This window comes from Bos taurus, chromosome 15, assembly GCF_002263795.3.
Source record: "Bos taurus isolate L1 Dominette 01449 registration number 42190680 breed Hereford chromosome 15, ARS-UCD2.0, whole genome shotgun sequence".
Lineage (NCBI taxonomy): Eukaryota > Metazoa > Chordata > Mammalia > Artiodactyla > Bovidae > Bos > Bos taurus.
This window is the reverse complement of record NC_037342.1, coordinates 35,646,815-35,663,010: the sequence shown is the minus strand read 5'-3', so window position 1 is coordinate 35,663,010 and position 16,196 is coordinate 35,646,815. Positions and strand designations below refer to the sequence as shown.

General features: G+C 48.2%; 1 protein-coding gene across 9 annotated transcripts in view; it reads right to left on the bottom strand.

The window, feature by feature from the left end:
* PLEKHA7 (pleckstrin homology domain containing A7) overlaps positions 1–16,196 on the bottom strand; it is a 228,872-nt gene that overhangs the window by 13,614 nt on the left and 199,062 nt on the right. For all 9 annotated transcript variants that reach the window (XM_024975785.2, XM_024975786.2, XM_024975788.2 and 6 more), the window contains 8 exons: positions 12,941–13,009; positions 12,686–12,766; positions 11,350–11,499; positions 10,693–10,794; positions 4,140–4,248; positions 3,768–3,994; positions 627–815; positions 414–531 (listed from right to left, as the gene is read on the bottom strand). In XM_024975785.2, coding sequence (XP_024831553.2) covers positions 414–531; positions 627–815; positions 3,768–3,994; positions 4,140–4,248; positions 10,693–10,794; positions 11,350–11,499; positions 12,686–12,766; positions 12,941–13,009 — 1,045 coding nt within the window. The remainder of the gene's footprint in view (positions 1–413; positions 532–626; positions 816–3,767; positions 3,995–4,139; positions 4,249–10,692; positions 10,795–11,349; positions 11,500–12,685; positions 12,767–12,940; positions 13,010–16,196) is intronic.

Here is a 16,196-nt window from a genome sequence, read left to right as displayed (position 1 = left end):
CAGCGGCATTGTGCTCTGACTCCATCTCTTAGTGGCTAATCGGCAAGTTATTTCCTTTCTTACCTCATTGGTTTTCTTACCTCTAAAAATGGGGATAACAACAGTACTTCTCTCACAGGATTATTATGAATCTTCACTAAGTGACTATAAAGGGCTTATGTTATAACAACCACCACAATTACCATTGTTCCCAGGGTCAGATGTAATAAAAGAGGATGAGAATCAGGATGTGAGCCAGAGGTAAGAAGGACGCGCCCTGTCTACAGCCCAGAGGCCCCAGACAGCTGCTACCCAACGGAGGCCCCACGCCGCAGGCAGAAGAGTTGCAAGGACCGGGTGAGGGCTGGGGGCGGGCGGTGCTGCGGCTGCAGTGGGGGTCCCTGGGAAAGACTCCGTAGAAAGTCGTGCCTTACCTCTGCCTGGCAGCGTCTGGTACCTGCTCTCAGAGCCCACAAGGCCCAGGGAGGATGGGGCCGTGTCCCCGCTGAAGGTGGCCAGCTCTGGCTCGCTGACGTATGACCGGAGTTCCACCTGCGGGCAGTCGGAGGCCGTCACAGCCGCCCCGGGTCCGGCCGCCTTCCCTCTCCCCACACTCAGCGGGCACCCCAGGGGTCCTCCGTGCTCACCCTGGAGTCCCCGTTGACACACTGTCCCTGCTCCCGATCTCGCTTCCTCTCATCCGACTGCCGCTTGAGGCCCCTCACTGAAGTGTGCCGGATGATGGTGGCCTCCCTTGGCAGCGGGGGCACGGCTGGGGGCTGGTCCTCCGGGCTGTAGAGCTCAGGGAGCGGGGGCCTGGGAGGTGCCTCATCTTCCTGCTCAGAACAAAACCACAACCAGTGCCCCGTGAGAGGATGCCGAGTGGCCCAAAGGGCCGGAGCAGGCCACCTGGGGCCTGCGGGGCACGACCACTTCAGCCCAAAGACGCCAACACTTCCCCTGGTTGAGCTGTGAGGGTGGGTACACCTCTGCTCCAAGCCCATCCTTCCCTCGGACTCTACATCTTCCAAGTGTTAACTATGAACAAGTTTCCAAGTGTTAGCTACACACAACCCAGAACTCAGGACACGGGTCCATGCTCTCACTCCACTCGCTCACCTGTATATGACAGCACCCCACCACCTCCACCCCACCCCACCCCACCCCATCCCACCCTGCTTAGACGGGGCTGGCTCATATCCCTGCACGACCTCTGGATCTTTCAGCAGGCTGCAGATCTGAGCGAGGACCATCTACATCCTCCTGCCCTTTCCATCAGAAATGTGCATGGTTACGAAATCTTTCCTCCTGCCTGGCCCAGGCCCTGAGCAGGCTGTCAGGATGGGTGACTCACTGCCTTCTCTGCAGCCCACTCCCTGGGCTGGGATGAATGCAACTATTTTCCTTGAATTGCCCCATCCACAATGCTCTCTGAGGGCTGTGGCCTCCCTACAGGCTGACAGCCTGGCCCCCGACTGCCATGAACACCCACTCCTGGGACAAATGACCATCCAGACTCTCTTCTCCTGAACTCCCCCTTTCTTAGCCTAATTTTGCTTTGGTTTTCAGATTTTTTCAGAGTTCAGGAAAGGGAACTGCAAGCTTGTTTTGCAAAGGTTTATCAGCATTCTTCTAGAGACAGACTTCAGACAGAAGGTTAAGCCGCCTACCCGAGATACCCAGAGGCTCTCTGAGCATCCGTGGTTTCCAACCCTGAACAAGATCTCAGAATCACCAAATCCTAAAAAGCCCCCCGGAAAGATAAACATAAACCATTGATTGCCTTTGACTGAAGGGAACAGAATGTCTGGAGATAGAGGGTGGAAGGGAGACATTTTATTACACACTTTTTTATATCCTTAAGATATAAAATTTAAAAAAAAAGATACAAAATTTTTAAAAAATCAAATAAAAATGAAAGAACTATAGCTAAATGCAGCAATGGGATGAACTTCACAAATATAATGTTGAAAGGACACAAGATAAGAAAGAATAAATACAGTTATGATAGATGGGCAAAGTGTTCAGGATAAAAATATAGGTATCAAAACAAAAAAGCAAGGAAATTATCTGAAAAGTCAAGATAGTGGTTACCTCTGGCAGAAAGAGAAAAGAGCCTACGCTGGAAAGGGACCCATAGGCCCAAGGGCTTCTGACCACTGGCCAAGTCCTATTTCTTGGTCTGAGTGTTGGTATGAAATGTGGAATCTCTTTTTTATTGTTTATTAAATTATGTATTCATGCTTTATGTCGATTACAGGATGATATCATTATTCACAAAAGTAAACATAAAACAATATGAATATAAAATAAATCTGAAGCAACAATAAAAAATGGTGAAACTGGTGAACACATATCCAACTAGAAGGTGGGTTTTACACCACCCTCTCCCGTGAGCCTGACCCCCAACCAAGCTGAAAAGCCACGCCTCTGAGCAACAGCAGCCAAGTGTGAAGAGGAGCCTCTGTGATCGTCTATCTCATGCTGCTTGCTCTGCACAAGAGGAAACTGAGGATGCTCAGATGGGGGGTGGCCGTCCCAGAGGGACGGCAGGGCTGGAGTCCAGGCAATCCTGCTCCCAGGCCTTTTCCCCAGGGTCCCAGGGGGCAGGCATCCTGCCTTATGGTAGCAGTGTCTGCCCCAGCCGCTCCTGCTATTTGTTTTGCTATTTTCTACCTCCTGCCTTGTGACTGGTGCTCCATGATTCTTAGATCTGGGAGAGGGAAGGAGATCTCAAGATAAAGCTCACAGCGACCCTGGGTCCTAGCACCTGTCTTCTAGCTCTGGGCTCTGGACCATGGCTGGAAGCAGGTGGATGGTGAAGACCAGGTATGGGAACTCATGTGTTTTAGCCAGCACTGTGCACTGATCTTGTCAGACGTCCTAAGCATACGTGGTATCCAGTGACAGCTCCTCCAAGCCCTTGTTGGCAAAAACCTGGAGGTCTCCATTCCAAGGTCCTTTCTGCTATGGCTTCCCTGTCACTTGGATCAGGCCCCTCATGCTTTCCAGCCAAGGCTGGCCTGGCCCTGGAAATGAGCTATTGCAGTGCCTGACTGCATCTTCTAATTCCTTAGAGCCTCCTGTGCTCACAGACTCAACCAAGGGCTTGGCTCCTCTCTGTGCCAGGCAAGCCAAGGTGCTGGCTCAGGCAACCACACGGGCTACATACTGACCTGAACATCAGGGCTGAATGTCCAGTTAGATGTCAGATGGCACAATCAATGGTCAGAAGATGTAGACTGGATTTGCTAATATGGAGACCTCATGCAAATTCTGAACACCTTGGGCCTCAGTTCTCTTATCTGTGGAATGGGAATACTGACCTTCCTGTCTATACTCCATGAGGTCACTGTGCAGACTGCATATATCCTCACAACCCAGCGCCGTGCTCGGCTGCGGGTAAAGATTCTCTTCAGCTAAGAGGCGCTCCCTGTCCACCGACTTAACTACGAGTGTGCACAGAACCCCACATGGGGCAGCCACACACTTCCCTGCACATCACAGATCATAAACCATGCCTTAGTGCAGTCACTTCCTTTTGCCCTGCCTCGGTCTTCCCAAATGCAAAATGGGAGGGCTGGACTAGGTCACTTCTAGGGGCCTTTCCAGTTCTGGGAGACAAAGCAGGACGGCAGGGCCCCCTACCTCATGGCTCTGGCTGGTTCTGTCTGACCAAGTTTCCCTAAAAGCTTCTCTCCCAAGAGAAGTGGACCTGAGGACAGCGTGGGACACTCACCTGCCAGAGAGGAAAGGGCAGCGCTCAGCTCCCAGTCCTCAATACTCACCACTCTGGGCTTGGTCTTGGTTGGTGACTGAAGGGGGGACGTCACCTTCCTCAGCTGGGGCGGGTGAGGTCGGTACGGCACGTAGGTTTGCAGCTGGGGGAAGAGTCGAACCTCCAGAGGGGTCCGCACGGGGCTGGTGGGAGGGCTGGGCTGCGGGGGCGGCTTGCTCTCAGAGGTCGAGAGTGAAGGCACAGGCGGGTGAGGAAGCAAAGGCACCGTTTTCCTCTCTGACAGGCATGGAGGGGAGGAAAGGATGTGATGGAACAAAGATCTTCCTCAGAGGACAAGAGCAGCGACTTATGCCCCAGGGCCATCCCCCAGCGCTAGGTGCTGGCCTCTGACAGCCCTGCCCCAGGAAGATGGTCGGCTCACCTGGATTTTTGACCGATTCCACCAGGATTCTGAAGTTCTCTTTATTTGCACTCAGGCCTGCAATGACGTCTTCAATCCTCCAGAGATCCTTCTGTATCTGCGATTTCTCCTGAGGAAGAGAAGGTAGGGGTTCATTCCCTTCTTAGCTCCTCACCAGAGGCTTCTTCCTAGGATTTCCGTTGTCATTTCAGACAGAGTCCCTCACTCTGGAGGATGGTATCCCCTTGGGAAACCCCACCAGGGCTAGAGACAAGCCTGCTTCACAGCTTCCTGGACAAATACAGATGTAGGAGAGGCCCCAGGTCCAGGGTAGGAATCTCAGAGGAGCTCTCGCCAGTGCACCTCGCCTGTTTGCTCTCCATTTAAGAAAAGACTGCCTAAAATACAGAGTGATTCAATGAAGTTATCTAGAGCAGCCACATCAGAGACAGAAAGCAGAAGGCTGGTTGCCAGAGGCTGGGAGAAGCGGGAAGGATTGCTGGTTAATGTGTACGGAGTTTCAGGTTTGCTAGATGAAAATCATTCTGAAGACTGAGTATACAGCAGTGTGAATACACTTAACGGTACCAAAGTGTATCCTTAAGTGGTTATGGAGACTTTTACGTTAGGTATACTTAACAATTTAAAAAACAGACTGTCTCAGGCAACCACAGCAGAAGGGAAGAGAAGGCAAGGACGTGAAGTGACATGATCCCTAGAATATAAAGGGCATCTTTTTAACGACAGAGCTGAGTCCTGGGATTTGGGGTGTAATATAATGGGCAGAGTAGACATTATTTGGCAGTAAAAAGGAATGAAGTACTACATCTGCTGTAACATGGAGGAACCTTGAAAACATTACGTCAAGTGAAAGAAGCCAGACACATCAGTGCCACATATGTATGGTTTCGTTTCTATGAAATGTCCAGAATAGCTAAGTCCATATAGAAAGTAGAGTAGTGTCTGGCTAGAGCAAGGGTGGAGAGCTGGGGTGGGGATGAGGAGGGACTGTAAACAGGACCACGTTCCTTTAGGGGCAAGCTGGAAATGTCACACAACTGATTGTGGGGATGGTTATACAACTCTGCGGATTCACTAAAAAATCAGTTAATTGTATACTTAAAATAGCTAATTTTATGGTATGTGAATCACATGATAAAGCTGTTTTTTTTTTTTTTTAATAAAGTACAATGGGAAAAGGGCCGCATATTCAAAAGCAGAGGCATTACTTTGCCAACAAAGGTCCATCTAGTCAAGGCTATGGTTTTTCCTGTGGTCATGTATGGATGCGAGAGTTGGACTGTGAAGAAGGCTGAGCACCGAAGAATTGATGCTTTTGAACTGTGGTGTTGGAGAAGACTCCTGAGAGTCCCCTGGACTTCAGGGAGATCCAACCAGTCCATTTTAAAGGAGATCAGCTCTGGGATTTCTTTGGAAGGAATGATGCTAAAGCTGAAATTCCAGTACTTTGGCCACCTCATGCGAAGAGTTGACTCATTGGAAAAGACTCTGATGCTGGGAGGGATTGGGGGCAGGAGGAGAAGGGGACGACAGAGGATGAGATGGCTGGATGGCATCACTGACTTGATGGATGTGAGTCTGAGTGAACTCTGGGAGCTGGTGATGGACAGGGAGGCCTGGCGTGCTGCGATTCATGGGGTCACAAAGAGTTGGACACGACTGAGCAACTGAACTGAACTGAACATGACCATGTGCACACTGTGATAAGTTGTAACCAAAACCACCTGGGAAGATGCCCTAGAAAGAGGTGAGCAGGGTCTGCTTGACTAAGGGATCGTGGGCATCTTTTAATGGAGTTGTTTATACATCAGATATGGTATTCTTTTAACTTTAAAATTATCATGTCCCACGTCATGGACTTAAAAAGGAAGGCTCTACACCTGTATTTCCTCTCAAGGTTCCCTGCCAGCCTCACCTGGAAGAGTTCTCATGTGTGTAATATTTGTGGATCACTGCTCCTGGATACCTCCCCCCGGGGCCCGGCACTGAGCAGCTTCTCAGTACATGAATGTTGAATAAGTAAAGGCCCAATTACATAAAATTCCCTGACCAAATACTGCCCAATAGCCAGGACAACAGACGTCTGAAGCCTCCCTCCTAAGCGGGGCTCTTCTACTCTCTCGGCCCGTCCAACACCAGTGCACATCCTTAGGGCTGATGTGCAAATAGCAGGCTTAACGCTCAGCTTCCCCTTAAGGTACAAGGGTCCTAAGACAGACACGTTACTGAGCTAAGGGGATTATCTCTAGAGCTGAGGCCCCCAAGCAGAGGGCTGGTAAAGGAGGGGTGTGGGGTTAAGGTCATCGCTCTCTCTCCTCCCCTGGCAGTCTACCTGGCGTAGTTCCCCCTGTCAGTTCACAATCCTGCCCCCATTTTCCCTGTCACCCCAATATGTAAGAGAAGAGCAGAGAAAAGCAAAGCCCAGAGAACTTGTATCTTTCTCCAAGGACGATGGAATTTCAGAACTGAACAACAAGGTAAAGGAAGCTTTTGGGGGAGCAGCAGAGTGGGGTTTCATTCCTGTGTCCTTGCATCACAATGGACTGGAAGGCTCCTATGGACTTCGCTCAGCAAAGGTCTGAACTCACTGTCCGGAAGTAGGGACACCTACAGGTAGCCTCACCTATCACTGACTCTCACAGTCACTTGCACGTTCTTTTATCCTCTGGTTTGTCTACTCAGGTGGCCGTGAGGATCTTCCTAAAAGCCACTTATCTTTGCTGAAAAGGCTGTGGGCTTTCTCACAGCCAATGCTGGCTAAAGAGAGGTGAGTTTCCAAGCCTCATTACTGAGAATTTGCATATGGGGCTGCAAGCCTATCTCCAGTGTCAATGATTTATTTAGGACGCTCACAGCTTGCCTGGCCTAGAATTACACCAAAGAAGTTAACACTGAGCCTGCTCAAAGGAAGGCTTTGTGAGCTCCCCAGGGCACTGTGGCACTCAGGGAAAGCATGAGCAATGCCACTAGGCTAGGTAGAAATCAAGCTGCAGGGCCCTGGCTTCAGACTGGCCTATCTCCTAGTAACTTACAGGACTAAGTTCTCTACAAAGCCTGTGACAAGACCCACATGTTGTACCCATCTGTTTGGGGGAGGGGAAAAAAGGATTCCAGGCCTGCTGCGTGTTAAGTCACCAAGAACTCAGGCACAGTAGAAACACAAATAGCCAATAATCACATGAGAAGATGTTTAACCTACTAGTAATTAGATAAAAGGAAATAGAAGCCTGATGTCCTTTTTTAGCAGGCAGACTGGCAAAAACTAAGGAGGTTGATAACATCAAGTGTTGGCGAGGATTTGGGCAAACAGTTCAGTACTCTCAGGCACTGTGAGTGGGAGGGCAAATGAATGCAGCCTTTTAGAGGGTGGTTTTGAGTTACCTGCTAATATTTAAGAGGTATACTCAATTCATGGCCATTGTTAAAAAGCCTACAACTAACAAATGCTGGAGAGGGTGTGGAGAAAAGGGAACTCTTGGACATTATAGGTGGGAATATAAGTTGGTGCAGCCACTATGGAAAACGGTATGGAGCTTCCTCAGAAAACTAAACAAACTACCATATGGTCTAGCAATCCCATTCCTGGGAATATACTCAGAACAGACTATAATTCAAAAAGATACATGCACCCCTATGTTCATAGCAGCACTATTCAGAATAGCCAGAACATGCAACAACCCATGCCCACTGACAGATGGATGGGTAAAGAAGATGTGGTACATATATACAATGGAATACTACTCAGCCACAAAAAAGCACGAAATAATGCCATTTGCAGCAACATGGATGCAACTAGAGATTATCATACTTAAGTCAGAAAGAGAAAAATATCATATGATATCACTTATATGTGATATTTTGGCCACCTTATGTGAAGAGCCAATTCATTGGAAAAGACACTGATGCTAGGAAAGACTGAAGGCAAAAGGAGAAGAGGGCAGCAGAGGATAAGATGGTTAATAGCATCACCGACTTGATGGTTATGAATTTGAGTGAACTCTGGGAGGTAGTGGAGGACAGAGAAGCCTGCCACGCTATAGTCCATGGGGTCACAAACATTTGGACACAACATATGTGGGATCTACAATATGGCACAAATGAACGTGTCCTCGAGACAGAAACTGGCTTGTCGACACAGAGACCAGGAGTTCCTGTTGCCAAGGGTGAGGGGGGAGGGAGAATGAGGGACTGGAGTTTTGGGTTGGCAGATGCCAACTATTACATTTAGAATGGATAAACAACAAGGTCTTAATGCATAGCACGGGGAACTATATTCAATATCCTGTGATAAGCCACAATGGAAAAAGAGTCTTAAAAAAGAATGTGTATGTATAACTGAGTCACTTCACTACACAGCAGAGATTGGCATGACACAGTGAACTCATCATACTTCAATTAAAAAAAAAATCTCACAAATTAAAAAGTATGTGTACTCATTTCAACTCAACAAGTCCACTTCTAGGAGCTTATTTTAGATAAATGCTCATAAATAAGTGAGCTCATTAATATCTGATAGGCAATTAGATAGATGCTCATTGTGGCACCATTTACAAAAGGAAAACACTGCAAATAACTTAAATGCCCATCGGAAGAGGAATGGCTAATAAAGCGTGGGACATCCACCTATGAAATACTATGCAGCAGTCAAGAACTAATTCCATTCACTTAGACCAACAAAGTCTAACACAATTTCTGAGATTATAGAAATCTTCTATAACGTGTGCTGTCCAACACAGAAGCCACTAGCCACATGTGGCTACTGAGCACATGAATTGATTCTAGTGTGACTAAGGAATACATTTTTATTTAGTTCATTTTAATTAATTTATGTTTCAATTTAAATAGCTATCATGTGGGGCAGCATAAACCTAGGGGTATCTTTCCTGGAAAGATTTCCGTAACAAAAGTTATGACAAAAAAGCAAGTTACCAAACAACATGTTAAGTATGATTCCTCTTTAAGTAAACCCAACTGCCTCCCCCAATAACTTATATGATACTACATACGGGCGTTCATTTGGAAAGGCATAGGTCACGGTCTAATGGCGCTGACCACATGCAGGGAAGGTGACGGGACCAGGACAGAGAAGGGAAGGAAGGAAGGAGGGCTTTCGTGTCTTTTTCTGGTCTTGTTTCTCATTGTGTGGACTTTTCAGAGAGATGCATTTGTGTGTTACCTGCACAATTAAAGAAACAAAAGGAATGAAAAGCTAAAAAAAGAAAAATCACTGCTGAAATTAATGTGGATGGTTGAAGTCCAAGAAGATAAGTGTAATGAAATAGTTCAAGGAACTAGTAACTAGAAACAATCATTTGAAGGACTCTGCCAAGAATATCCACCTATTTATTTTTAAGCCACCATGCTAAATCTGGGGATACAAAAAGAAAAGGAAACAGCTCAAATGAAGGAAAATTATGGAAAAACCCAATAGCCACAGGAGATAAACAAATTCTAGGTAACCTCATAGGCCAACCCTGAACCACAGGCAAGAATCTCCTCCACGTGGTCCTGGAGTAAGCTCTCTGGGACCAGCTTGAAATGGTGAGTAAAAGCACAGCAGGGTCTGGGAAAAGCCTCTTAGTCCACAAACCTAAACCTTCTCCCAAATTCCTTCAGTTTTCTGGGGTGATGCTGATGTGCAGAGAGTCAACACATTCATTAAATCACTTGAACGAAGAGGCCTGGCTAGAACTAGTTCACCAATTAGCAAGCTTCGCCCCAAAGCTGGCCCAGCACGGTGCCTCGTACACAAGAAGCCTCAATTCAATGCTTGCTGACTTCAAATAAATAGAATTATGTCAGGGTCCTGAAGAGGGGGTACAGATCTGAAGCTGAGTTCAAAAGCAGGTTATTTTCCATTTTCAGAATTTTGAGGGTGGGGTGGAAGCCCGGTTGGGCGCTCCAGTGGAGGAACACTGGCAGCTGGAAGACCCAACCTGAAGAAGGAAAACCACACAGGGCCTTTCTTTCTTTCACCTTTGGAGGCAGAGGCAGCTATCAACGGGGTGGCCTGGTTTTAAGGTAGGGAAGGCAGGGCTCTAAGGCTGCCTATCCTGAGTGAGGCAGGGCCCACAGTAATGGGTATCGCCCCATCTGGCCTGAATTCACACTACTGATCCGGTGAGGGCTTGATAGCATCTATCCTCAGGAGTCAGGGAGGGGAAGAGACAGGGCTTCCTGCTGCTAAGTGAGCAGTTAGGAACCCAAGACAGGGCCAAGGACAAGGAACACAGATCACCCTCCAGCCCCTGTAAGGTTCTCAAGGTCAGTACCATCTCCTCTTGGGGCTGTTTCCCCAGATAATTGGTAGAGAAACCCTTAGAAAAATGCCAAGGAACTTGTCTCTGAGAGCAGAGAGGCAGGGGGAGTTGAGATGACGCTTCTCATGACAGCCTGGCAGTGGCAAGCGTTCCCAAAGAGACAGCTTGGGGTGGTGAGCAGGCTGAGTTCAGATGGACAAAGAGAAGACCTCTGGGTAGGGCTCACAGCCCCCGTAAGTGAAGACTCCAAGAAGAAATCAGAGCTCAGAAGGGATGAAGAGCCCTTGGGTCACCTGGAAGAAAAAGGCTCTTCTGTGTTGCTCCTGCAGGGTCTGCTTTAGCTGCTCCACATCTCTTTCTAGCTTTAGGTACTCATTCCAAGCATTTTCCATCTCCTGTGGATCAAAGAAATGCCTCTGATTCTTAGTTATCCCAAGCCCACCCCCTCAGAAGGCCCCAAGAACCCCTGTACTCCTGAGCACTGCTGACCCAACTACAGGGGAAGAGGGCAAGGGGTGCCTGATGCGTCTCAGGCCACCTGCACTGTCCCGTCTCCCACCCCTGTGGGTGCTTTGGTTCCCAGCTCTGGCAGAAAGGGCCTGCACCACATCAGACAGACAAATTAAAGAGCAGAAATTCTGACATCTCAGAGTTAACTGCACACAGATCAGGGGAACAGCTGTGCAGGCTGCTCTGAGATGGCTGACCCCTTGGGTGTCACTGCAGTCACCCAGAGGCACTGACAGCATGCACCTTAAGGCACCGGTAGAGACGGACGTGTCACCCCTGACAAAGTAAGCTACTGTCAGGAGGCAGTCTGGAGGAGTTCTGCTATGCCAAGACTCTCGCCCCTGGCCACCTTCTCAGCTATAGGTTGGGAGACAAGAAAAGCAGCCCCCTCCCAGCCCATCCTGGGGGGCAGGGGTGGGGCCAGGGGAGCATCTACGCACGGTGGACTCTCTGGAGAGCTCGGCCCGGATGTGGACAAGGTCCTCTTGCAGCAGCCTCTGCTGGTAGGCAATCTTCTCCAGGTGCTGGGGCTGGTCTCGGTACTGCTCCATCTGTCTGTGCAACACCTCCAGCACCGACTCTAGCTGGTCCTGAGCCGGACCAGGGCCAAAGAGCAAGAGGATAGCAAGACAATTCCCTGGTGGCCCCCTGCCAGGCCAGAAGCTAAACAAACCTGCTGGATCTAAGCAAGACTGAAGAGGCCAGCACCCAGCTAGGGGCCTGAGAGTCAAGGCCTCTGAGTCCAGCTCTGACTTTGTCTGCCCACTGGGTGGCCTCTTAGGACAAATCGCTTAACAGTTCTGTGCCTCAGTTTCATCATCTATAAAGTGGGCATAAGGCCATCCACTCCTTAAGGGGATAAACTATGAGGTAAATCAAAGAACAGATGGAAAAACCTCTCTAAGCTGTTGAAGAAGAAAATTATAAGCCAAGTCCTGTTGTTTAGCCTATGAGATTTATTTAGTAATTTCTTCTCAGGTATGGAACCACTGTCGTAATTAACATCTTGGCCAAACTAGGACTGCTGGTTAAACCATTTTATTCACCATTAAGTGATCTTTTCAATATTCTGGATTAGATAACAAATTACCTTTCTTGGGTGTTCCTTGTAAACTATACTCCTGCTTGAATGTTAAATTTTTATTTCTAAAGTTTAACATTAAGATGTTTGAATGTTCAATTTATGTATTTAAACTATAATAAACCAACCCTTTTTATTAAAAAAAAAAAAAAGCCGTGTTATTTATAAACTTTTGAGTACCATGAATATAATGCCTTGTTAAAATGCAGAAAAAAGTTCACACAAAGTGTCTAAGAGACCAAATATCAGTGGTTACCAGCCCATTCCTCCACTCCACACTTGCTTCCTCTACAGTCAAGATCCTTAGAGGAAAGGAAGCTTAGGAAGAGACAACCTCTGCCGCATTACAACTCTGGCCACTTCCCCCAAGACGGCCCCCCATCCCTGGGGTTCAGGGGTGTGGCATCATCACTACAAGCCAGGCCTACCTCTCAGGGCTGCTGGGGAGAGCTGCGTCAGGGCAGAATTAAGGTTGGGGACATGGTATTTGGAATAAGTAGGCTGAGGTTGCCCCACAAGGCTTCCTCTGGGTTCAGACAGAAACCCCACAAGATACCCTTAAAATTCAGACACTGTTCTAGATAAAGGAATACCTGCTGTCCAATACTAACACGAGAGTCCAGTCTATATTGAGGAAAGACAAGATGACAAAAGCCCCGCCACCCAGCCCAAGATTACACAAAACTGATACACACTTTGTTCTCCTTAAGGGCTCGTATCTTGTCTTCCAAGTCCTGGAGGACCCTATCTTGTTCACAGAAGACGCTCAGCTTGACCTGTGAACAAGAACAGGTTGAAGAGGGCCTGGGAGCATGAGGAAAGGGCACGGCCTTGGAGAGTGACCTGAAAGCCTGTGGCTACGGAACCATCCAAGCCCTGCCTGAAGCAGCCCATCCCGGGCCTGGGGGCAGCGGGCAGGCGAGGGTCGGCCTGTCACCCAGCTCACTCACGTCAATGTCACTCTCGGCGATCTTCACCGGCTTCAGACTTCGGTCCTTGAGGAGATCCCGGCCTGTCATCTGGGAGGTGAACAATTTAGAGAAGATTTAACCACGGGGTTCAGAATCAGAACTCAGGAGGGAATGTTCGCCCTACAACAGACAGGTATGGAAATCTCGGCAGTGGTAGGGAGGATCACGGCACAGAAAGGGAAGAAACATGGGCAATACCTGCTTTAATTTTATGCTTATTTCATTTCAGGGAAAAAATAAATGAGATCTTACTAGTACTTACAAATTTCTCAAAGAAAATATAGACTTTCAAGTTCAGATCAATAGTAAAGGCTTAAATTTCATCCAAATGAGTTCAGTATGAATCACAGAAGATTTGCCACTGATAAGACAGAGTTTTGCTACTAAATCTGGGGTTAAACCTAATTAACATAAGTCCATGACCCCCGCCCGGGGCTATGGAGTGAGTGGACCAAGAAAAATTAGCAAATCCCTTGGGTATCATTGAGCCCTTAGTTCAAGGAAGTCTGAGCAGCCCACATCCCCATGAATACGATCAGCCTTCCTCATTCTCCACTGTTTAGCAAGAGGATCTGGTCAAAGGAAGAAGCAGCTGGGTGATTCCTGGCTGGGGTTTTCAACTGATCCCTGAATAGCTGAGGTTAGTCTGAACTTGCAATACAAGTTACCCTGCCCTCTCAAGAAAAGAAACCACAAAGCGGCAGACAAAAACCACCCAAACTTAGGGGCCAGCAGAATTTCACAAGATCTGCCATCCTTTCCTGGACCAGTGTGGGCGACATGTCGCCCTTCACTCACTGGCCCCTACGAAATTAAACAGTAACTCTCTAGGCCATGTTTCCATTTCCACCAAGTCTCCTTCTTTGTCAAAAACTGCAGGAACAGAGGGACCTTTTTCACAGATGCACCCCGATGGCCAAACCATGGTCAGGGATGGCCAGGTCAAATGCCCCTTGTAGGGGAGGCTATCTTGCTGAACTCCGGTTTGCAGATCTGGCCAGAGAAATGGAGGGTGGAGCTAGCTACAGCAGAGAGAGATGGTGTGTGCACTACGCAGAGGGTCCCACTACAGATGGACACACAGCTGCTGGAGAAACAGCCCTCACTTCCTCCCTACTCTATCCAGTTTGTGAGTGTGAATCAGAAGCAGAAATAGATTAGCAGATATTCCCCTCAGAACTCAAAATCTGCGTACCCAGATCCAAAGGTCAAGGTCAGGGGAGAAGCCGTCTTCATGCCCTGAGCTGAGGGGCAAATCTAGGCTGCAGACCCACCCCCGCCTGTTCCCCTGCTCCCTTGGGTGGCACAGTGGAGGACAGGAACCACTGTCTTTATCTTGGGGGAAGTCAGCCCAGGACGGAAGGCCTGGCACTCTGGGAGGCAATAGGCAAATTGCTTACTGCCTCCCAGGTAGGTGAAAGGGAAATATATGTAGGTCAATCCCAGAAAGAAGTAGAATCCAGCCAAATTCTGCTCTTCAAACTGGCAAATTATGTGTACATACACAGTCAAATACAGTCACAGAACACACTGACCACAACAACAATCCACAACAACAGACCGCGCTGGCTCCTGCAGGGCAGTGGGTGTGTGGTGGGGAAGGGAGAGGGGAATGAATCCTGGGGAACCATGGACAGCTGAACTTCCCAGACCGCGCTGGCTCCTGCAGGGCAGCGGGTGTGTGGTGGGGAAGGGAGGGAGGGGAATGAATCCTGGGGAACCACGGACAGCTGAACTTCCCAGGCAGGACACGGGAACCCAGCAGGCACAGGGTGGGGTCCTTCACTCTGTGTCACCGTCCTTTGCCCAAGTGAGGGGCCATGTGCTTGTCTGCTCTCCCAGGGGCTGACCCTGGCTGGCTTCCTAGGAAGAAATCAGTTTCAAATTGAGATATGCTTTGGGGATTTTTTCCTCTTAGCAAAAACTCTTTCCTTTCTGTCACTGAAGCTTTCTTTTGGATGATACGTTTTTGATACTGAAATAGCAAAGGCGGGGAGTCCAACTGAGCAATAACTCATTTATCCAGCACCGTCAGGCAAGGAATGAGGTATTTCTACACAAAAAGGGCACTTTCAGAAAGCTTTTAAACTTTCTGATAGAAAGCTTTCTAAAAGTATGTCCTTCACTGTCTTCATGGAATACTGAATATAAATGTGACCTTTCTGGGGATGAATCAGAGTCATTACAAAAATCAGTAATATAGAATTTCTTAGAAGTTAGTGTTCAAGACTATTTGCTTATCTAGCAAAACGCTCCCAAATTTCTGTGCTTTCATTTCCATTTCAGATTGACATAAAAATGTTTCTTCTCTCTCTCAGGATATTAGCACTCTCTCTTTTCTAAGAAATAACTTTCTCTTTGTCCCCTCTTAATGTGCGGCTTTTAAGGTGCTACAACTTAGGAATTCAAGTGACCGAGTCTATTAGGATTAGAAACTCAGCTGACGGGACCCACTCGCTGCTCTTCTGTCTCCCTCCCTCCATCTGGGCCTGGTGCCCATCCGGGGACATCCTCGCACACCTGATGTCTGCCACTGCTAGGGGCCTTAGTAGACAACCTGTTTCCCCTCATTTGACAGTAATCTATTTAAGGAGTAACTGTGGGGACTGTCACATATTTTCTCTGTAACCTCAAAGCCCAGACCAGGGCCCAAAGTACTGAGGCTATTTGAGAAGCGTTTGCTTAGTGAGTCCATGAATGTAACAAAACCAGGTGCGCTGGCTGTGCTCAGGGCCTAAGTCCTCTTTCTATGGGGTAAAGGTCACAGGCTTCAGAGCAGAGGCTACGGGACAGTGTTTAGATAGCTCACAGGCCCTTTAAGCTTCTAAATTTAGCTTCATTCCAGAGACTCGAGGCTACTAAACATAGTCACAGCAATACGTACATCTAAATTTCCTCCTCAAATTGCACTTTGTGATAGCAATGCTTAAATCCATTCAGAACATTAACTATGAGTCCACAAATGTGGGTTCAACTAAGTCACAAGAAAAAGTGAAGTTAGTGGGCACTCATTCATTTGAAAGACTCTTGGCATCAGGTCACCCAGGCATCTAACTCCCCTCCCGTACACTCAAAGACACCTACGCTCAGGGCTTCAGATGACTGGACACAGCTCCTGCATTCCCACCTGCAGCCTCCTGTGGGACGCTATAAGAGCTGGCCATGCTTAGGGCACTGCCTCTGCATCTCTCAAAGAGGAGGGTGCTGGGCAGGTGGGTGCTTTGTTCTAGTCCAG